General features: G+C 36.7%; 1 protein-coding gene across 1 annotated transcript in view; it reads left to right on the top strand.

Moving 5' to 3' along the window:
• LOC117336596 overlaps nucleotides 1-10,808 on the top strand; it is a 40,476-nt gene extending 29,668 nt beyond the window's left edge. Inside the window, exons 13-16 of the mRNA XM_033897207.1 lie at nucleotides 1,927-2,109; nucleotides 3,178-3,475; nucleotides 8,724-8,993; nucleotides 10,183-10,808. Of these exons, the coding sequence (XP_033753098.1) occupies nucleotides 1,927-2,109; nucleotides 3,178-3,475; nucleotides 8,724-8,993; nucleotides 10,183-10,325 (894 nt within the window). The 3' untranslated portion in view covers nucleotides 10,326-10,808. The remainder of the gene's footprint in view (nucleotides 1-1,926; nucleotides 2,110-3,177; nucleotides 3,476-8,723; nucleotides 8,994-10,182) is intronic.
• The last annotated feature ends 13,012 nt before the right edge of the window (nucleotides 10,809-23,820 follow it).

Genomic DNA, 23,820 nt, shown 5'->3' with positions numbered 1-23,820 from the left:
ATGTATATAGTATATACAGGTATATACAGGTAGCACTGACAGTCTGATGTATATAGTATATACAGGTAACACTGACAGTCTGATGTATATAGTATATACAGGTATATACAGGTAGCACTGACAGTCTGATGTATATAGTATATACAGGTAACACTGACAGTCTAATGTATATAGTATATACAGGTAACACTGACAGTCTGATTATATTAGTATATACAGGGTATATAACAGGTATACACTGACAGTCTGATGTATATTAGTATATACAGGTATATACAGGTAACACTGACAGTGAGTATATAGTATTTAACAGGTATATATAGTTTAACATAACAGTCTGATGTATATAGTATATACAGGTATATACATGTAACAATGAAAGTCTATGTATATAGTATATACAGTAACACTGACAGTTCTGATGTATCTAGTATATACAGGTAATACAGGTAAACCACTGACAGTCTGATGTATTGTATATACAGGTAACACTGGACAGTATGATGTATATAGATATACAGGTATATTATAGTAACACTAACAGTCTGATGTGTATAGTATATACAGGGTATATACAGGTAACACGGACAGTCTGATGTATATGTATATACAGGTAAACACTAACAGTCTGATGTATAACGTATATACAGGTAACACTGACAGTCTGATGTATATAGTATATATAGGTAACACTGACAGTCTGATGTATATAGTATATACAGGTATATACAGGTAACACTGACAGTCTGATGTATATAGTATATACAGGTATATACAAGTAACACTGACAGTCTGATGTATATAGTATATACAGGTAACACTAACAGTCTGATGTATATAGTATATACAGGTAACACTAACAGTTTTGGTTTGGTTTGGTTTGATTTATTTTAATGTCCTATTAACAGCTAAGGTCATTTAAGGACGGCCTCCCGTGCGTGTGACATGCATGCATGTGGCGAATGCATATGTGTGTTTTTGGAGGCTGCGGTATGTTCGTGTTAAGTCTCCTTGTGATAGGCCGGAACTTTTGCCTATTTATAGTGCTACCTCACTGAAGCATACTGCCGAAGACACCCAGCAGCACACCCCACCAAGTCACATTATACTGACAACGGGCGAACCAGTCGTCCCACTCCTAATATGCTGAGCGCTTAGCAGGAGTAGCAACTACCATTTTTATAAGACCCTGGTATGTCTCGGCTAGGGGACAGAACCCAAAGCCTTCCTCACAGGGGCGAACGCTCAACTAAATGCCAAAAGTGAGGCATTGTCAAGGGAGACATTAGGAAGAAGAAAGTTGTTCAGAAAGAAGAGAAAAGATAAGATCCCAAATTTAGTCGCCTCTTGCGATCATGCAATGGGGGCAGCAGGTACAATTCTTACGCCCTACCTGCAGGGCTATATATGTAAATAGTATGTACAGGTAACACTAACAGTTTGATGGAGTATTGCTGTGACACTTCATAGATACATTCCCATTTTTGGTAGAGAAATATATCAGATTTTTACGCTATTTTACAGCCAAACACAGGTTTACTTTAACAGAAAATGTGTTATTTTCCCAAAATGAAGAGAAAAAACAGGAATATCTTCCCAATGTTAAAAATTGCTATTTTTACAATTAAAGCAGACAAAGGCTGATGTAAATTTATATTTAAAACAGATTAATTTACCTACCAAAGGAACGACAACTTTTACACACACCTACAATGTCAGGACTAATGCAATATTTGATGATCAAGTAATGTCATCATTTTCGTCACACATTTCAGTTGCAAGCGATGAAGGTACCTCAGTGTGATATAGACAGAGAAATATATACAGGCATGAGAGATTCTATATAGGATGTGTATCACATACAACATGCTTTCGATCAATAACTATTACAACTTTAATTTTAAGATTTGTTTCTTTTTATTTCAGATTGAACCCATAAGCAACACAGCTTTTGTGTTTGTAGGAACCCTTTTAGATATGGCCCCGATCATCAACCCCTATATCATACCTCCTGTGTACAATCGCATCACTCTGGAGGCATCACTAGATTTTCTCCATGGCATGATTGATGGAACTTGGAAGAAAAATATAACTGGAAAAACAGGGGAGGTAATTCTTGTATATTCTGTATTTAGTTTCAGTGTCTTAATATCAACCAATAGATTTGGGCAGTTTTCCAGACCTGGGTGGGTATATACTGTTATCCATTTGCATCCGTCTATCTGTCTGTCCGTACTCACACAGATATACTATTGTTGGGTGAATTCATTCCGTGAAAAAATCTTCATTGCCTATAGACGACAAAATTTAATGCAAATTTGTGTTTTTTCCCCATAATTCATCATTAAACCTCAATGTGCATGTTCTTATTTTAGCGATGGAATGAACGGAAATAAAACTGAAATCCATATAAAAATCAATTAGGTGTTGTACCCCACAAGTCATTGGACAAAAGTATGAAACCTCTCTGTCCATCCATCTTGTTTTGGAACAGTGTCATAAACTGAGTCCCTTCAACAGGTTTGGTTCATCTCTCTACACCTGATCACATTCTGGTGGTCATTGGTCAAGGTTAAAGGTCAAAGGTGATGAAGATCAAAAGTCACCTTTGTCATAAGATTTTAAGGTTGTTATTCTTAAAGTTTCCATTTTATTCTGTTTCTAAGGATTGAATAATATCATGAAAAATAAATAATTTCAAAAGTGAAAGTTAAATCAATGAAAAAACTTAGCTAGTCGTTGTAAACATATTTAAATTGTTATTTTTATGGTCTTTGTATTTAGCAGTTTTTGCTGAATCGTTATTTTGCTAATTGTGTATATTGATTTCAATGACAAGCACTGTTGGTGCCCCAATTCATCATTGAGCTAATCTGTTTAAATTCACTTATCCCCTAAAATCTGAGTACACCTAAATAGATAAGTTCACAGTATAGTCCAATTTGTTGGTGTCCATCTAGAAGTCCTGGATTCGAATCCTAGTCTGACCTTGTTCCGTTTCCCTCCTGTTACAAATACTGTCTAGCGCTGGCTTGGATGTTTGTTATTGGTTATTTTTTGTTTTTATTGTGACATCATACAGTATTTGTGACAATTTACCCTGAATTAAACAGGATTTATCATATGAGTAGCATTTTTGGTATGATAAATAACATATATAACTTCTTGTTTATGTAGGCAATAGTTATTGTTGGTAATGAAATTGTGGAAATAAGCTACAGAGGAGAGTTAGCTACCACGACGACGAGAAGTACCCCAAAACCAACATTTTTAGTTCCAACACTTCCCCATTCTGGTGGTTCCCCCGGGGCTCCCCCGAACCCTGGCTCGGTTAAACCTTCACCACCAACTCCAGCACCGCCTTTCACGGGTCTTACAAATTCTTCTCATGCCAAGCCAACGCCAAAACCGACACCAAAACCAACGCCAAAACCAACGCCGAGACCTCCGGCCAGACCAGTGACCAAACCTCATAGTAAGTTAATCTAAAAATGAATATAAGAATTAGGATTACTTCACTGTTGTATTTGCTTTGGATTGTCTCTGGGTAAAGTTAATTACCGTATTTACTTTGGGATTCCCTCTATGTAAAGTTAATTACCGTATTTGCTTTGGGATTCCCTCTATGTAAACTATCTATGTATCACTATCGCGTACTTACATCAGAATCAGGGCGAGAATAAGCGCGTGACGCTAACAACGAATCGAGCCGCCTTCATAAGGAAGCGATTCCTGCAAATATCATCATCAAATGGAATGTTCTTACTAGCGCCTAGTAGGACTTGAACAAATGATGCGTTGTTCTCGCATGTCACGATGTTGAAAACACGTGGGCCAAAATCGTTCAGAATATCTTGTAGGAAACGTTCACGTGATTCCCTGAAGTAGGGGCAGATGGAGCTGCTATGCACGATGACATCGCTGAAGGGCTGGTTGCACAAGACACACACTGCACTAACATGGCTTGAGGTCAATGTTGCACATAACGATTGAATTATCTGGGTGTCTGGTAGAGATTCCGCGACTTGCCACATAACGTAAGGTCCATATGAGCAGTGGCACGCACGAAACAACTCAAAATCGCGATCAGATGCCATGCGATCCTGTAAGGCTTTGTTTTCGGTACTGGATATAGCCGCCTTTACTAGACGTTTCCATTGCCGTTTCGGAGGAAAGACGTAGGTTTGAGTATATGTAACAAGGTACGGAAATAGTTTATATCTCTGGAGCACAATGGTTATATCTGGGAAGTACCCGTTGGCGCGAGGACATCCAGGTTTGAAGGCATGCGCACTCAGAAACGAATATAGTCCTTTTAACCAGAAAAGAGCAGTCAAGGGAGATAACTTTCTGTAAGAAGCACAGCTTTCTCCTGTCAATTTCCGCAGATATTCTAAATAAACCAAGCATTGGTTCTACCATATCCGATCTGGCCCGCCGATGAACACAGAGAATAAGTTTGGCAGCGTAGTGCTGGAAGCGTGTTAGCTTGGTAATATCACTTACGGTAAGGTTTAACCAATGTTCACATCCGTAAAGAATAGACGGCAAAACGACTTTCTTATATAAGCTGGCCTTGATAAGAGGATTAATGGCGGTAGATGGGCAAATGCCAATTATCGAGTGGAGTGTTCTTCTTCCTTTGTCACACACAGTTTGTACTCTTTCCATGTTGGACATCGTAGATGAGATTATTGTCCCAAGGTGAACCTTTGATACAGCGGTCTCTATGCTGTCAGAACCAAGCCTCCAGGCAAAGTTCGGGCGGCTCGGAATAAAGTTGCCAACTACAACAATTTTACATTTCGAGTTATTAAATTCGAATTTCCACTTTTCACTATAAGTCTGGCATATATCCAGGAGTCTTTGAAGAGCTAGAGGTGACGTACTTATCAACGTAATGTCGTCGGCAAGAGTCGGATTACCAGTATTGAGAATCGCAACATTCGCACCGTTTTGACTATTTTCTAGAAGATCAAGAAGATTGTCTATGAATGACTGGTATAAAAACGTAGATAATACACCGCCTTGCCTAACACCAGAGCCAACATAAAACCACTGTGACGTCATGCCATGCCACGTCACAGCACTCATCATGTCCGTGTAGGAGTCTCGAATGGTGTTAAAGAGATTACCAGTGATTCCGAGAACGTGAATTTTGTGGAGAAGTCCAGCGTGCCAAACAGTGTCAAAAGCCTTTTTGATATCCAAAAATGCTATAAAAACTTTACTATTCAGTTCAAGATTATGATGGATAGTTTCTTGCAGGGCATATGTGGCAGATGAACATCCTAGGGATTTTCTGAAGCCGTTTTGTTGTGCGTTCGGAAATACGGTATCTGAAGTGACTAATGAATCCTGTATGCGAACACTGATGACTTTTTCAAATAGCTTATAGATGCAACAAAGAAGGGAAATGGGCCTATAACTTGCCGGATCACCACGGGACTTAGTACCACCTTTAAATATTGGAAGAATAATGGCCTTTTTCCAGATAGTTGGGACGTGTTCTAACTCCATGCACTTGGTGAAAAGCTTCAGTATACACAGTATTAGAGTTCGGCCTCCATACCTTAAATGTTCATTCTGTATACTGTCTACACCCGGGGCTTTTCCTAGCTTTAGACTTCTAATTGTCCGTTCGATTTCAGAAAACACTGGTTCTTCTGTATCAAGAACATCAGTAGGACCGTCTGATATTTCAACCTCAATCGGAACCGCTCGTTTTGAATTAGCCATGTAAATTGTTTGAAAATATTTACCGAAAGCCTCCGTTATCTCAACTGGAGACCTTAAAGTTTCATTACCCACTTTTAACGGTGAATAATTACAACGAGTGGGGCCTTTAAATTGCTTCAGAGCCCGCCAGAATATTTTACTGTCACAATCCGCAGCATCATTCAAATTTTGCTGCAGGGAACGTAAATATTCGTCATACGCAGAGCACTGGACATTCTTGAAAGCGCGTTTTGCGTTTTTGTACAGTCGGTAAGATGGATGTTGAAACCCACGCGGTTTCCCGTCAACGATCCACCCATTTCGCCTGTCACGAGCAGTCTTATGAGCTGCCTTCACATCATTATTCCAATAAGGTTTCAAACGAGGGTTATATCGCGATACTGGGATACAAGACTGTGCACAGGTAATTAGAGTATCCGTATTTGCTTTGGGATTCCCTCTATGTAAAGTTAATTATCATATTTGGTTTGGGATACTCTCTATATTAAGTTAATTATCGTATTTGCTTTGGGATACTCTCTATATAAAGTTAATTATTGTCTTTGCTTTGGGATACTCTCTATATTAAGTTAATTATCGTATTTGCTTTGGGATTCCTCTATGTAAAGTAAATTATTGTCTTTGCTTTGGGATACTCTCTATATAAAGTTAATTATCGTATTTGCTTTGGGATACTCTCTATGTAAAGTTAATTATCATATTTACTTTGGGATACTCTATATGTAAAGTTAATTATCGTATTTGCTTGGTTGGATACTCTCCATGTAAAGTTAATTACCGTATTTGCTTTGGGATTCCCTCTATGTAAAGTTAATTATCGTATTTGCTTTGGGATTCCCTCTATGTAAAGTTAATTATCGTATTTGCTTTGGGATTCCCTCTATGTAAAGTTAATTATCGTATTTGCTTTGGGATTCCCTCTATGTAAAGTTAATTATCGTATTTGCTTTGGGATTCCCTCTATGTAAAGTTAATTATCGTATTTGCTTTGGGATTCCCTCTATGTAAAGTTAATTATCGTATTTGCTTTGGGATACTCTCTAAGTAAAGTTAATTACCGTATTTGCTTTGGGATTCCCTCTATGTAAAGTTAATTATCATATTTACTTTGGGATGCTCTCCATGTAATGCTGATTATTGTAAAAGGAAATTAAGTCATGTCGCAGTGGTCAAACTATTAAAGTTTGACCACTAAATTTCAGTGTGCGTTGATACTTGCGCTGTGTATCATGTGTAATAATTGTACAAGTCCCTGTGTCAGGTAATGTCGTCGTACCTGTGTATTTGGTTGTTATTGTGAGGTATGAGAGAGCAGTACATGTATTGGTTGCGAACAACACTTTGACCTAGCATGGCCCTGCCCCTGCACGTGGGAATCTTTACCTGGGTCCTGCACAGTGAGTCAATCACTGCACCACAGCTATTTTATAGGAGAGATCACTGTGTTCAAATATGTCTGCTTTACCGCCAAAGAGATAGGTTAGTTACTTAGTTAATTAAATATAAAACAAACAAATTAATTCAGTCAAACAAGTTATTGAAAAGAATACTTTGATTTTATATAATTATATATTTTGAATATCTTTGCCCGTAATATATCAAGCGGCCAAAATTAAATCAGACGAACACGTGGTCAGGTTGTATAACATCATGTCATGTGATCAGTTAGAATGAAAGTAAATGTTATGTTCAGTTTCTAAAATAAAATATAATTAATTACAAAATACCTTTAGATATTTAATACTTATGATATAAATATATGGAAATAGAGATATATATCTACATGTATCTGTATGTACTCCCTTAGGGTGACCCTTGTCAGGTATTGCTCTTTTATTTCAGGTAACTTTCTCCGTATATATATTTGTACGAAATATACTTTGTGTCATTTTGAGCATTGTTTGTTACATAATCTGGCATGAACCCACATAGATAAACTCGTGTGACAGTCATGTGACCCCCAGTAAAAACAATATTAATAATAAAAAAGACTAATTAACTGGGCATTTCCAACAATAGATTCTGAATCATTTCCCCTTGACATGAAATGTCTCTGAAATTTTGACAGTGATTATGTTATTTATGAAAATAATCATGAAATGTTAGTTAATGTCTAGTTTTACTGTTTGGATTGTGTGTTTAAATGTTGAAGTGCCCAATACTGAGGGATATACGAGTTGCATTCATTCCCCGTTGGTGCTATGTAAACCCTTCCCTAGGTAACTTGGTGAAATTACTCGGGTCAGATGATAACTTAATATTGAGAAATGTTGCAATCTTTATTAAGAAGGCAAATGATGTAAAATATGAAATATTAACCATGACATAATAGTCCTCAGACATTATGCCAGTAAAATAACTAATTCTGGAATTACTCATGATCAATTAAAACAAACATTTAACTTAATATGACATTTTAAGAGACAGAAGTCAATATCCATTTGTGAAACCAGAATAGTCTATAGATAGCATGAATTAACTGAAGTACAGTGTAATTCCAAGATGAAATGAAATATTGAGCATTGGAAAATGTAATTATATCATATTACAATTGTATATATATTTTAGGTGATGTCAAAAATGTATTGTATATTGAAATGGTACTGTGGGCTGGAGGCCTGTAATGTGCAAATAAAACCATTATTATTATTATTATTATTATTATTATTAAAAGGTATAACAAAGTAGTTTCATGTTGTAGCTTTATTCACATGGAATCACTTTTTTTTATTTCCATTTTTAATTCATCCTCGGTTAATATTTTTTCTCAGGTTAATAAAACCATGTATCAACATCATCAAAAGGCTATATATGTTGCTATAAAGTACATTGTATGTATTTGATGCATATATGGAATATATATGTTCACAGCATTTTCTGGTCCTGAATAAAATATGATAAAAGTTTGACCAAACTATATATTTTAGTCCTGTCAACTTGTCAACTTTCTTACTGTAACCATGGCAACTTGTTGTATATTTCAGCCCCGTGTACGTGTCCTGCCGTAACATGCCCCACAGTAACACCAGCTTCGACACCTGCTCCAGTAAAATGTCCCACAGTGAACTGTCCCAGCATTCCAAAGGCCCAGACTGTTAGTCCAGTCAAATGTCCTAAAGTCACTTGCCCTACACCTCAGAAACCAAGGACATCTCCTACAATACAATCATCATCTCTGCCAACATCCACATTGAAACAGCCAGGACAACAGTCTGCGCAACAAAGTCCCCAGAGTTCTGGAGGTGTGTCCGGAGGTAAGTCGACACACAGGGCCGTACATAGACAAAATGTCATTCAGACATATGTATGCCATACACTGATGCAATGTCATTCATAGACATATATATGCCATACACTGATAAAATGTCATTCATAGACATATACATTGTATATGCCATACACTGATAAAATGTCATTCATAGACATATATATGCCATACACTGACAAAATGTCATTCATAGACACATGTATGTCATACACTGACAAAATGTCATTCATAGACACATGCATGCTATACAAAATGTCATTTGAATGATTTTTTGCGTGCTGTACAAAATGTCGTTCATGTACATTGTATGCAAATATTACCATACATTGTAAGAATATAATTCATATGTCCATGTATGCCATACATCATCAGAATGTCATTCATATTTCCAAGTATAGACAAATAGATGTTGTAGATAGATAAAGGTATATTATACACAGACATACAGACATATGAACATAGAGTCTGAGTTGAACTGTTATTGTCAAATTGAATCTTGATGTACTTTTATGTATAACCTATTGGGGTTTTTTTTCATTTGAAATATACAAAAAGGAAAATTTAAAAAAAAATGTTAAAGGCCACATTTGAAAGGCAATGTTGCATTCACCCTTAAAAATTCAGGGATTTTATTCACTTCCGATCTCTGAAAATGACATGAAAATCATTTGTTTTTTAGACACCATCATCAGATGGTGGACTTTTCAAATCGCCCTGCGTCCACGGTCTGTCTGCGAACAATCCTACCTATCACTTTTTCTTGAGAAACATTGGAGGGATATTTCTCAAACTTCACATTCCCCTTGGAATTTGACAGTTGAAATTTATCACTATTTCTTGAAAAGCGCTGGAGGGATATTTTATAAACTTCATATGTATGCTCATGTGCCCATTCAGTTTTGAGTCGGATCTAAAAATCCAAATTGGTGATCAGCACCCATGACAGGGGAAAATTTGGAATGAATATGTTTCAGAAAGTTCTTCTTCTCAGATCTTTCTTAGACATACTATGTTGGCTCCCCATGTTATCAAATGTTTAAGAGGAAGACTGGTAAAAGTAGGGAAAGTCGTAAAAAGATCAGTCCTTTATAGGACGGATAAAGATAATTCGATTGTGGGCACTCCTTTACAAAATCAATGGAATACTCCTAAAAGCATGTTTTGTCTTTCCTCAGGTGCGGCTGCAGGTATAGCTATCATTATGCTGATTGTCGGATTAGCAATCGGGTTCGTCATCACGAGAGTTTACCATGTGAGAGGCATAAGGGGCCTGTTACAGCGACAACCAAATGGTTATGATGATGATACAAACTATTGAGACTCTACAAGATATTGATTCAGTTTTTCTGTTGATCAGAAAACTGAGACATGATCAATGGTGTTATTATATGTTCTGTGATGAGTGACACGTTAAGTTGATGTCTCCTCATTTTCCGTATCAATGTCTATAAATAGTCACTAATGTGTATGTTCACAGTGTAGTTATGTACTGGGTGGTATGACACTGATAACAGGGTAGTTATATAATGGGTGGTATGACACTGATAATAGGGTAGTTATGTAATGGGTGGTATGACACTGATAACAGGGTAGTTATATAATGGGTGGTATGACACTGATAATAGGGTAGTTATGTAATGGGTGGTATGACACTGATAACAGGGTAGTTATATAATGGGTGGTATGACACTGATAATAGGGTAGTTATGTAATGGGTGGTATGACACTGATAACAGGGTAGTTATATAATGGGTGGTATGACACTGATAACAGGGTAGTTATGTAATGGGTGGTATGATACTGATAACAGGGTAGTTATATAATGGGTGGTATGATACTGATAACAGGGTAGTTATGTAATGGGTGTTATGACACTGATAACAGGGTAGTTATGTAATGGGTGTTATGACACTGATAATAGGGTAGTTATATAATGGGTGTTATGACACTGATAATAGGGTAGTTATGTAATGGGTGGTATGACACTGATAACAGGGTAGTTATGTAATGGGTGTTATGACACTGATAATAGGGTAGTTATATAATGGGTGTTATGACACTGATAACAGGGTAGTTATATAATGGGTGGTATGACACTGATAACAGGGTAGTTATGTAACGGGTGGTATGACACTGATAACAGGGTAGTTATATAATGGGTGGTATGACACTGATAATAGGGTAGTTATGTAATGGGTGGTATGACACTGATAATAGGGTAGTTATGTAATGGGTGTTATGACACTGATAATAGGGTAGTTATGTAATGGGTGTTATGACACTGATAACAGGGTAGTTATGTAATGGGTGTTATGACACTGATAATAGGGTAGTTATATAATGGGTGGTATGACACTGATAATAGGGTAGTTATGTAATGGGTGGTATGACACTGATAACAGGGTAGTTATGTAATGGGTGTTATGAAACTGATAATAGGGTAGTTATATAATGGGTGTTATGACACTGATAACAGGGTAGTTATGTAATGTGTGTTATGACACTGATAACAGGGTAGTTATGTAATGGGTGTTATGACACTGATAACAGGGTAGTTATGTAATGGGTGGTATAACACTGATAACAGTGTAGGGGTTTTATGACACTTATAACATGGTCATTATACAATGGTGTTGTGACACTAATTAGATTGATCAAGTTTAGGTTGATCATGAGGATCTCACACACGTAGTTTGGAACAAGGTCAACATTTAACAGTTGATGAACATTACATCAAATTATCTATTCTATAAAACATTGACAAGAGTGTTATATTCTATTTCTCACATTACATATAAATTCATGAGAAAATTAACAAAAAAATGATTTTTCTTATAAAGTATGTGTCAGGCAAAACAATTGTACTTGAGCGATATGTTATTCACTACAAAGACAATTTCGGGACATCATTGATCTATGATGTCACGGCAGTGTTATGAGATGTGGGTGTTGTGATACTTATGATATATATGGTAGAACAGGCCAGTTATGTGATAAAAGTTTTTCTGTAAAAAGATATATATCACATACATATATATGTTTATCTATTAACAAAAAAAGCACAAAAAATATACACAATATAAGACAAGTAATGCAATATTGCCATTTTATTACAGTTATAGCGGAATGAGGCTGGATAGATCTGAATTATGTTTTTCCCTGCAAGTTAATAGTGTCAGCTGTATTCCATATCCAGGGGCTTCATTCCGCATATCACATGACTTCTGATTATTTTCCGAGATAATTACTGTTTGTAGCTTTTATTATTTGGGTTCATTCCTAATATAAAAAAATAACTGATCATTTTCTGAAATAATTACAGTGTGTAGATACCATGTTTTGGATGATTCGCATTGATTTGTCTTTGCATGCACGATGTTTCTGCATATGCTTTGATTAAAGATAAAACAAATCACCTGCATTAATAATTCTTAATACGAATGTGAATTTGAGATCCTTTTACCACTTCTGGCTCCATTAAGTGTAGTTGTAGGCTGTTCGCCTACATATTAAGTGGGCTCTTTGGTTTCAGCTCAAGGCAAAATATTTTTCATTACTTTTCCCTTTTACATGCAGGGATCATTTTGGAGGGGGCCATAGGGTCATGGGCCCACAATTTTCCTGAATGACCCACATGATTCAGAAAAATCCTTTAAATTTCTATAAATGGCCCATAAACTATATTAAACATAGTTCTTTTTCTTAAAATGACCCATCCATTTGGTAACCCAAAATAATCTCTGTGCATGTAGGCAAACCTCAGTCTTCCAGTATTGGGTAGACAGATTTTGATAACGTGAATCGGACAATTAGCTACAGGTAAGACGTCATTTCCGTTCCAAAAGTACAGAAAATACAGGTAAAGCAAACCCTTGGATTCCGAAGATGAGTTTGACAAGAAATAAATTAATGCCGGTTAACTTCGTTCGGCTTCTCAACTGGAAAAAAATATATTACTTGGTATGAAATCTTAAAACCTATTTTACATACCAAAACCAGCTTGATGGATTTGGATTTTTAGTGTGCAATATTACTAAAAAAATCAATTTCGATTCTAACATTCAAGGCAATTTTAGGAAAATTTAGTTGATTGTCAAAGTTTCATTTTTAAGATTTTTTTGACAAGTGACACTAATTTCTCATTAAACAAATTTAAACAGGGAATTGAATTTAAAAAAAAAAAAGATTTTAAATAGAGATTTGAATTCAAAAGTACTAGACCTTTCAAAATAGTATATCAATGATAATTTTTCCAGTCTACTAATATATGTGGTCCTTTTACATATATATAAAACAAATGATAAAGTTCTCCAATTTCATTTTGATTACCATGTCTGTGAATTGAATTTTCTCAGGAACTATTGCTCGACCAGTCAGAGGTTGCTAATTTTAGCCACAGTGTGGGCAGGATGATTTTCATTTCTCTTTATTATTACAAATATACATCAGCTTTCTATAGTGAGGGAAACCGGATTTGTTTTGAGTAATATTGACAATATGAGAAGCGAGTGTTATGTTTCTTTTCATGAAATAGTGTAATATGTTTATTATGAGCATACCTATATTGAGTTGAAAAATCTAGGACTTTGATTAGAAATGAGAGACTGCTTGTGTAAGAGGTATCCTGTTACGAACACAGGGACTTGGTATAAATTCCAAACCCACCGTCAATATATATACATGTATATATATATGAAGTATAGAATTATGGACCATGGGCTGTGAATTTACTCATTTGACCGAGAATATGTCCGAAAAAATTACCACAAAAATGGACCATTATATTTTTATTCTCAGGAGTTGATTAAGCTTGTGTGTGATTTAATTGTAACCAACAAATGGTTTTGAATATAGTATTATTATTTTTTGATTACATGATCAAAATAAAACTGTGAACTGATAAAAATATCAACATCCCGTAATTAATAATAAAGTTTGAGAATTTTTACAGAACATACTTGTTTATTTGTTAATATAATGGGAGAGAAACATACACGAAAATCCAAACCTTCTCAAGACAACAGAGGCTGGTTGTAAGTTTTTATATCAGATAATGCTACAGGATATAAACTACAGATTATAAAACCTGGTATGTTTGGCAAAATTGGTTGAAAATCGCTGGACTGACGGACAACGCCAAATTGACAGATCCCTGAAAAGCAGTTTGCGTCGGACGGACTGACATTTAGATTCACAGATCCAAGGACAAATACAGTTTGCGTCGGACAGGTGGAAATTGTCAGATTCACAGATCCCAGGAAAACACAGTTGGCGTCGGACAGACGGACATTGCCAGATTCACAGATCCCAGGAAAACACAGTTTGCGTCGGACAGACGGACATTGCCAGATTCACAGATACCAGGACAAACACAGTTTGCGTCGGACAGACGGAGATCACCAAATTGACAGATCCCAGACACCTATAGAGTAACCTAGGTGAAATTGTAAGTCAATTAATGACCTTGACTTATTCTAAAGGTCACAGCTAGGATCCATTGTATAAAAATACTTAAACAACTTTATTTTAATACCAAGCTTACGTCAAAGGTCAAAGGTAAATTTTCATATATTTCGCAGATTCTGGTGACGAAGTCGGGGAGGGGATATTACGTACGCGTACTAGTATATCGTATTAGCGTGAAAATTTGAAACCACGAACGAGTTCGTGTTTCAGGCTACTTGTCCAGCATATATATGCTCGATATCGACCCAACAGCCCAATGATATTCCATCAATGCTGTTGCACCTTGTGTATGTTGGGCAGACATCAGCCCGATGTTCATCCGACAACGAGATTATATTCAACCAATACTGGTACAGCCTGTGTATATTGGAAGACATCGGCCCGATGTCCGATGTCAACCCGGCAACCAATTGACATTCCAACTATGCTGTACAGTATCTGTATGTTGGGTAGACCTCGGCCCGATGTCCACCAATCAACCAAATGACATTCCACCAATGCTGTTGCAGCCTGTGTATGTTTGACAGACATCGGCCCGAAGTCAACCCAATATCCAAATTAAAGTCCTCCAATGATGTGTAGCTTTTGGGCAGACATCCTCCCGATGTCCACCCAACAGCCAAATGATAGTTCATCAACGCAGCTTGCGTACGTTGGTAAGTATTGAGACTGGGAAAATCAGCAGAGTATATGCTGACATAAAACAAACTGTAAATAAAAATGCAAACATAATGTAAAACAACAAGAGCACCGCAAACGGAGGCATAATTTGCCTATCAGACCCTATAAGACGTGCACTGATATTAAAAGGCAATGTCAAATTTAATTTTAAAACAAATGAAAATACAATTCTAAATTTTAGGTTGTCTAGCTGTGCACGTAAAAACAAGCAAAAGTAAACACATGAAGCTGTACATTTCTTTTTATTTTACCCAACGTGGTCTATCCTTGTCAAAGTCGTTAATCCGGGTGTCTTCGGCAGTATGCTTCAGTGAGGTAGCACTATAAATCGGCAAAAGTTCCGGCCTATCACAAGGAGACTTAACACGAACATACCGCAGCCTCCCAAAACACACATACGCACTCACCACCCGCATGCATGTCGCACGCACGGGAGGCCGTCCTTAAATGACCTTAGCTGTTAATAGGACGTTAAACAAAATAAACCAAACCAAACCAAACCGGAAAGTTTAAGCGTAAATAATCAAGATGATTAGTAAACACAGTTTATTGTTGACAAATACACGGGTGAATGAAAGGTCAGCACAGCATCAGCATCTCGTTATCATCTCAAGTTATATTTAGTTTTCTCCTGCGCGATTCAGATACTGACGAACATCAAGTACCCTTAATAAATGTTTCTCCTGATATGTTTGAGCATCCCCATTCCCGAGTACGAAATTTCGGAGGCGGTAAAGTTGATTATAATTCTGCTTTATATAGAAATAGTATTAATAAATACTACAACAAAATATAGGAATATTTCGTACCCCTTCCCAAATTTGAACTAATTGTACCCTTTCTGTTAACAAACACTCACACGACACACTATCTGCATGCTTGTTCCGGCGTCCATAACAAGTGTTAGTTTAGTTTAAACATATTTTATTGCCTTCTGTGCAATCGGGATTGGGCACAAGTTATACAACTTATCTAAATCCCTCTCCCTTAAATATTACAATCATAAATTACACAAATAACAAGATGGCATAAAATATCGCAATCACACAATTACATGAGAAAGAAATCGATATATAGGCTTACATATGTATATTGAGAGAGAGAGAGAGAGAGAGAGAGAGATTTAACATAAGTATTTATTTATTCTATGCGTGCTTGCGACGATCCTTACCAATACCGGCGGCAAAAGGTGAAGCTTTCCACTGTTCAAAACTCACTGCTTATACTAATGTCCATATAATCCAATCCATGGTGAGCGTTCTCCTGGTCATTCCTTTCTTTCTTTGAAAAAACGTTTCTCTTATGCCGTCGGTATTGGAAAAGATATAACCATACACTTGAAATATGAAATAAGTAATTTGTACAAAAGTCCTAATTTAAAAGGGATATAAGGAAGATCAAAAGGAGGGGGGAGGGTGGGGTTAGAATCTATTTGAATCCTGAATGAATTGCTGAGTGTGCATGAAAATGAGTTCGTTTTCTCGATCAGACAAGTTAGAATCTCCAAAGAGCAATAGATTTACGGTAAGGGGAATATTTGTATTGAGATTACGAAATAGTGTTATTCTTTGTTCAATATAGGAATTACAAGAAAAAAAGAAATGATAGGTGTCTTCAATAGGAAATCCACAGTGACAGTGTTGGTCTACAACTAAATTGGCCCTAAATAAGTGATTTCTTAATGTACTGGCACGGTTCCTTAAACGAGTGTGTAAAATGTTCTGTTTCCTTTCGCCATAAAAAAAATAGTTCTGTAATTTATGTATATCTGTGTTGCGAATGGCATGTTTAAAGGCTGAAATTGAAACAGTATGTCTTATGTTAAGGGGGAGCTGATTCCATTGTCTGATTGTAGAAGGAAAGAAGGATTGATTGGAAGATTCTAGTCTGTTGTTTGGCAAAACATAGTTTTCGGAATTTCGGAGATTGTGTGTGGAGTTATCAGAAACAAGACTAGGGAGTAGAGTGTTAAGGTAGCTAGGAGTAAAGAGATTATGTATTTTGTAAAACAGTAGTAGTTTTCTACGAGAACGACGCTGGGATAAAGGTTCCCAACCCGTTTCAGTATAAAGAGACTGCCTACTGGCATAAGAGGGTAGACCAGTGACGATGCGGCCAGCTTCCAGTTGTAATTTTTCTAATCTATCAGCGTCGGCTAAAGAACAGCCATCCCAAAACTCACAACAGTATTCAAGGACAGGAAGAACGAAAGATCTATATATTCTATTCAGTGTTGTTCTATTTAGAGTATATTTTAGTTTACGGAGGACACCTAATTGTTTAACTACAGTTTTACTTATATTTTCAATATGAGAGCTCCATTTACAATTAGAATCGATGTTTACTCCCAGATGCTTATGACAGTTTACAAAATCAATATGGACACCATTGAATCTAATATCAATTACATAATCTAATTCAGTATTAGAGAAAAGTAACGCCTCAGTTTTAGCCGGATTAAACTTGACCAGCCACTTATCAGCCCAAGATTGTATTTTTATCAGGTCGTTATTAATATTTTGTTCAATACGATGAGGGGATTTATCCGAGTATAAAAGAGATGTGTCATCCGCAAATAGTTTTGATAGACTGACTAGATCGTCACTTATATCATTAATATAAATAATAAAAAGAAGAGGACCAAGGACCGAACCTTGAGGTACCCCAGCATTAGTAGATTTCACAGAAGATTTGCTATTACCGAAAAAAACCTGTTGTTTTCTATTTGACACATAATCCATAAGCCAATCCAACAACTTGCCTGATATACCATAACTCTGGAGTTTCGCTCCCAGTCCCCTGTGCCACACTCGGTCAAATGCCTTGGAGATATCACAGAAAACGATACCGGTATGTTGCTTTTTTTTCTAAACTTTCACAAATATTATGATAAATTTCTATAAGTTGGTGAACAGTAGAATGACCTGGTTGGAAACCCGATTGATACTTATATATAAGAGAATTTTCTAACAGATAATTGTGTATATACTTGGCCACTACTCGTTCAAAAACTTTACCAATTGTACATAGTAATGCAATAGGTCTGTAATTTGAGGGATCCTGCTTATCACCTTTTTTAAAAATTGGCATTACTAGTGCATGTTTCCATTGTGTGGGAAAAGACCCAGTCTCCAAAGAAGCGCGAAAAATTAAAGATAGAGGGTAAGCTACCACATTAGCAGTATTTTTTAGCATAATGTGACTTATTGTATCAATACCTACAGCTTACCACTCTTTAATGTCTTGAGAACGTCAGTAATGTCATTAATATTGAATGGAATGTCAGTTAATCTAGTGTCCGTTCTAAGATCTACAGTAGGTACGTCAGTGTTAGTATTGTCAATAGTGGATATAGATACAAAATAGTTATTTAGTATATCAGTCTTGATGTCGTCGTCCATTTCTATAGATCCTGCCGCACTCCTTAGAGGTGGAATACAAGTTGATGTATCAGATGTTTTGATAAGTTTGCGAACAAGTTTCCAAAAATGTCTAGGGTTCGTATTATTGTAATTATCCAAAAGTCCATTTATGTCCGCATAAAATAGTTCTTTCTTGCGTTTTTTGAGATTATTTACTTTATTACGTTGTTTTCTAAAATTACTCAAATTTAGGGGAGTGCGACTGGATTTAAGTTTATGTAAAAGTCTTTCCCGTTTCCTAATTTCACGTCTTAACTCAGTGTCAAACCATGGTTTGTCGTTAGGTCTAATTGTCACTAGTTTTGAAGGAATACATTCGCTGGCTATTTCTAAATATTTATTAGTAAATAAAGTACACATGTCATCCGGTAAAGGTGTAGTAGAGAAAAAATCAGTCCAATCCGTTTCGTTAAGTTTGTTATTAAAAAAAACAAAATTGGCATCATTATAACATAAAATCTTGCGTTTATAGTTTCTAATAATATTCGATTCTATTGTTAGTTCAACAGTTGTCGCTTGGTGGTCTGAAATGTCCCTGTCTATGTCGATAGTGTCAGCGAAAGAGTGAATACACGTGTCCGATAAAAGAACTGGGTCGAGGAGCGTGCTACCCGTGCGCCCAAGTCTCGTCGGTCTGTCTATTACATTTGTGAAATGGAAGTGGTTAGTAACTTCATTTAGTGGATGATTAGTGTCTGCTGTCAGGAGGTCGACGTTTATATCGCCAACTATTACAACATATGAAGTTTCATCTAAGGCTGTTTCTACAGAGAAGCGAAAAAGATTCCAGAAAGCAACAGTACAATTTGGAGGTCTATATACAGTGCATAATAAATATTTCTTGTTTGGAAACTGGATCTCCGTCCACACAACTTCACCTATATGAAATTCTAAGTCAAGTCGACGTCGTGTGCTGAGGAGACTGGAAGTGAAAACAGTTATCCCCTCACCCGGAGTACCACGGTCTTTACGATACAGGTTACAACCATCTAGGAGTATATCATCATCTGGTATGAATAAATCAAGGTGAGTCTCGGTAATGCAAACCACATCAAAGTCAGCAGCTACATGTTCTAGATACGACAACTTATTTAGCAGACTACGAATGTTTAAGTGAAAAATAGAAATATCTTTAGGATGGTCATCGGGGCCAGGATTCGGATGGACGTCATTACACGATATAAGAAGTAATTGTAAAGTAAGGAAAAAACTCGAGTTGTCTATAAGGCAAGATAAAAATAATTGGACAGTATCAGCTAGCTTCACAGCTATATACATTATTTGAGACAGAAACCTACATAGAAGTTTGATAAGATTTACGTAAAATATATACTGTTTTCGAGAAAGGACACTATGCGTGCACAGGTAAAAACAGCCGATCGCCGCTCTATGAGACACTATATCGTTACCCATAGTCATCGAAACAAGACACAAATACACTATGCACACTCAGCAACCAGGGGTATATAGAGGTCGTAGGGGTCAGGAGAGGACGAAAATAGGTAATGTCCTAACGTAAAGGAAAGAAAAGTTAGGAGGAAATCAGAATGTAGAGGGGGAGTAGTTAAAAGTTGAATGAGGATAGATATGGTAGAAATGAAGGAAGGGTTTGCTGAACATAACTACTATCATATTACACACAAATCAAACCCTTGGTGGTGAGCCGCTCACATTCCTGCTAGTGGCAAAGCCGCCATCTTGTAATTTGTAATAACAAGTGTTTGCCCCTTCCACAAAGCTTCATGGTTGAAATAAACGTCGATATTGGTGTGTAAACCTGTTGTTGATAAGCATCTATAAATAAATGTATATCAAAGTAAGAAAGCAGACGAAAACTTTATTTAATCACGTGACATGCCGTACTTTCGTAAAGACTAATAGGCTTGAGTTGAACTTGTGACGTCACAGGTCTAGGACGTGGACGTCATCGTTGTAGGCCCCAATAGATATCGCGATTTCTCTGAACGAAAGTCGCAATGGCGTTTGCACTTTCTCAACTTCCTGTTTTATGAAGTGATGTATTTTCAAACTAAATATTGCAAATCATTCCGTGTACCTTTGGTATATACCGAATAAGACAATCATTCCGCTAGCCCGAGTTTCCTCTGACCTTGACAGCAGATTTTGACAACTAGATGTCTATGGTGTAAAGGCCAGGAAATTCGAACTTGGAGTAAGAGGCATAACGGGCCCTACTTACGGATTTTCACAACTTTAGTACGTACAGCGAGATGTACATGAATCCGTCTGTCGAGTTTCTACATACAATGCATTTGTAGCAAATGTCAATGTCAGATAGCCAATAGTCTGGTAGGTGGTAGACTAGTTGACGTTTATCCAATCATTTCATAACCCGTAACCAAGTTACTTGGGAACGTTTACACCAATCTGTTAACTTGTATATGGATTTTGTATATTAAGTTAAAACGATGTTTTTTTATTTGTCGATTTCCATTTAACAATATATACATGTATACAAAATATATATTAAAAAAAAAGAATCAGAAACAAGTGTCAAGACACTTATATAAATCTGACACCTATATATATAGATTGACGTCACAGAACAGCACAGACATGATTAAACACAACATCGTATCATAATGACAATAGAGTCTAATGTGAAAACATCAGTTGGAATTTGATCAAATAATTAGATATATTGTAGTTAATTAAAGGGGAGAAAAACGTGACAGTGAAATCTGCTGCTTCTATCTGGTTATAGACATATGTTTAATGTGAAATTAATCTAAAATGATAACGTACAAAATATGAACATGCTACTTATATACATGGACATGGACAATGTGAGTAATTAATACACTACACGTGCTAGTTAATTAACCACCAGAGCCGTCGAAGTCCTCAGGTCACGTGGCAAAAATGATACATTCCACCCAGTAACTTTTCCGAAAAAATAACAAATCAATATTTCAAAATGTCTATATGATAATACAAAGTAATGCCAAATATCATTAAATAACAGTTTCTCTTTATATAGATAGTTCAGGGGGATTCGTTCGTGTAGTAAGATTCGGGAAATTCAATTAGTGTGAAATGCGCACATTGAATATATAGAGGATATCTAACAGTGTCTTCAGTAATACCAAATATATTTCACGAGTGGGGCTAATATTTTGATATTTTTCACGAGTGCGCAGGTGCTGACATATATGTCGGGCTTTCTGATTGGTCAATTATTTTGGTATTTTCCAATCATTAATTTGATTGGTCAAATCAGCAAAAGTGATATTTTTCACTATGATGAAAAATATCACTTTTATAGAATGAATAATTTTTGATATTTCACTGGTAAAAATGTAATAAATTTTCGTTTCTGTTTTGAATAAAATACCAATCATTGGACATTGTGTCGTCGTTATGACTTACTCGACATTATATGTATGCATTGGGCAACTTCTGGTGATTTAGGCTGCTATTCCGTGCGTACAGGCGAATATTATTGTAATTGACAGGTGATGTCTATTTCGGCACGTGGTCCAACATTGACGTGAATACTGTTGATTTCGTAGGCTAATCTGTGTTGGCGATGTTGCGTATCGCACGATATCATTCATTTAATTTAGGTGTTTTTTAAAACGTTAACAACATCTTGAAGATACAGATTTATTTATTTGGAAAACGATGCATACAATTTGCAAGAATTAACTGTTGGTACCGACATTATTTATTTTGGTAGGTTGAATTAAATATTTTAAAGACACATTAAGCAAAATCATTTTCCCCTAATATCCAATTTACCATTCTGTACTTAAGGTTTGTTCGCTTGATTGCTGGGTTTATTGCCTCGTGAACAGTCAGTGTCATTTTGGGGCGGGGTATCCTTGTAGTAGTTGGTGACTACTTCACTGAATAACATGCGGGGGGCTTGTCGCATGCCATCCAGAGCATTTAGGATGAAGTGTCTTGCCCAGGGACACAACCACGACAGCACAATCAGCCTGTTTCTCAGCTTTCCCGGAAACACATCCTACACAGGTAGAGAGCGTTGAGCCACGCACCTCGAATCTTTACCTGAGTTTGCTTGTTTGTTTCTTTGTTTTTGTTTAACGTCCTATTAACAGCCAGGGTCATTTAAGGACGTGCCAGGTTTTGGAGGTGGAGGAAAGCCGGAGTACCCGAAGAAAAAACCACCGGCCTATGGTCAGTACCTGGCAACTGCCCCACGTAGGTTTCGAACTCGCAACCCAGAGGTGGAGGGCTAGTGATAAAGTGTCGGGACACCTAAACCACTCAGCCACCGCGGCCCCCTTTACCCGAGTACGTGGCCGACTCTCTAGTTATCGCGGTAACCTTGTACTTAAGGAAATAACTTTAAAATGTCCATAGTAAGGCATTGATTGGACTTAAAGGGAAATCTTGGCTAAGGAACTTTCCTTAAATTGTTCAATGCTTTATATGGATAATTCTATAAGTTAGGGAATATTGATGACATCAGGGCATGAAAGTAGCTTATTCATATCGCCCTACGTCGGTGGCCATCTTGGATTTTGATAGATGAAGTGTCTGGAAAAGTACTGCGGTGATGCAGTTTATATCTCAAACTTCACATGTAGGTTCCCTGGTCCCTAATTGTGCTCTCTTAAACGTTCCGCTTTATCAAATTATTAAGGGGAAGAAGGAAAAGTAGAGAAGACAAGTCTAACAAAGAACCAATAAAGATCATTTCAACGGTGGGTGCCAAATCCCTTTTAGGTTAATATTTTCTTCGCCAATTTGCCTGCCGATGTTCGTCGATTTACATTTGTTGGGATGAAATTTCAACAACCATTTTTCTATGGTGTTCCGTTAGGGCCAAATTTCCAATATCGCTCCTTCGCCATCGTATTTTCGCTCCTTCGCTCCTTCGCCATCGTGTTTTCGCTCCTTCGCCATCGTGTTTTCGCTCCTTCGCCATCGTGTTTTCGCTCCTTTGCTCCTTCGCGTTTAAGTCGAAGGAGCGATGAAGCGATATTGGAAATTTGGCCCCAACGGAACACCATATTTTTCACTGAGTTCATTTTGGAGTATATTAACATTGGAACTACTCTAAATACAGTAATGATTTTGTGTCGTCTGCAAAAAAAAAATTTTTTTACTGCATTATCTGGCTAGGATTTTAACCTTAGATGATCGTTTAGATTTAACTTACTTACGGAGGGACAGGTAAAATGTCAAAATTATTTTATAAATATTTCAATTTTTTCAATTATTCGTGTGAAATAAATTCCATATCAAACAATC

The sequence above is a fragment of the Pecten maximus genome, chromosome 10 (genome assembly GCF_902652985.1).
Source record: "Pecten maximus chromosome 10, xPecMax1.1, whole genome shotgun sequence".
Classification (NCBI taxonomy): domain Eukaryota; kingdom Metazoa; phylum Mollusca; class Bivalvia; order Pectinida; family Pectinidae; genus Pecten; species Pecten maximus.
This window is presented reverse-complemented; position numbering and strand designations above follow the sequence as displayed.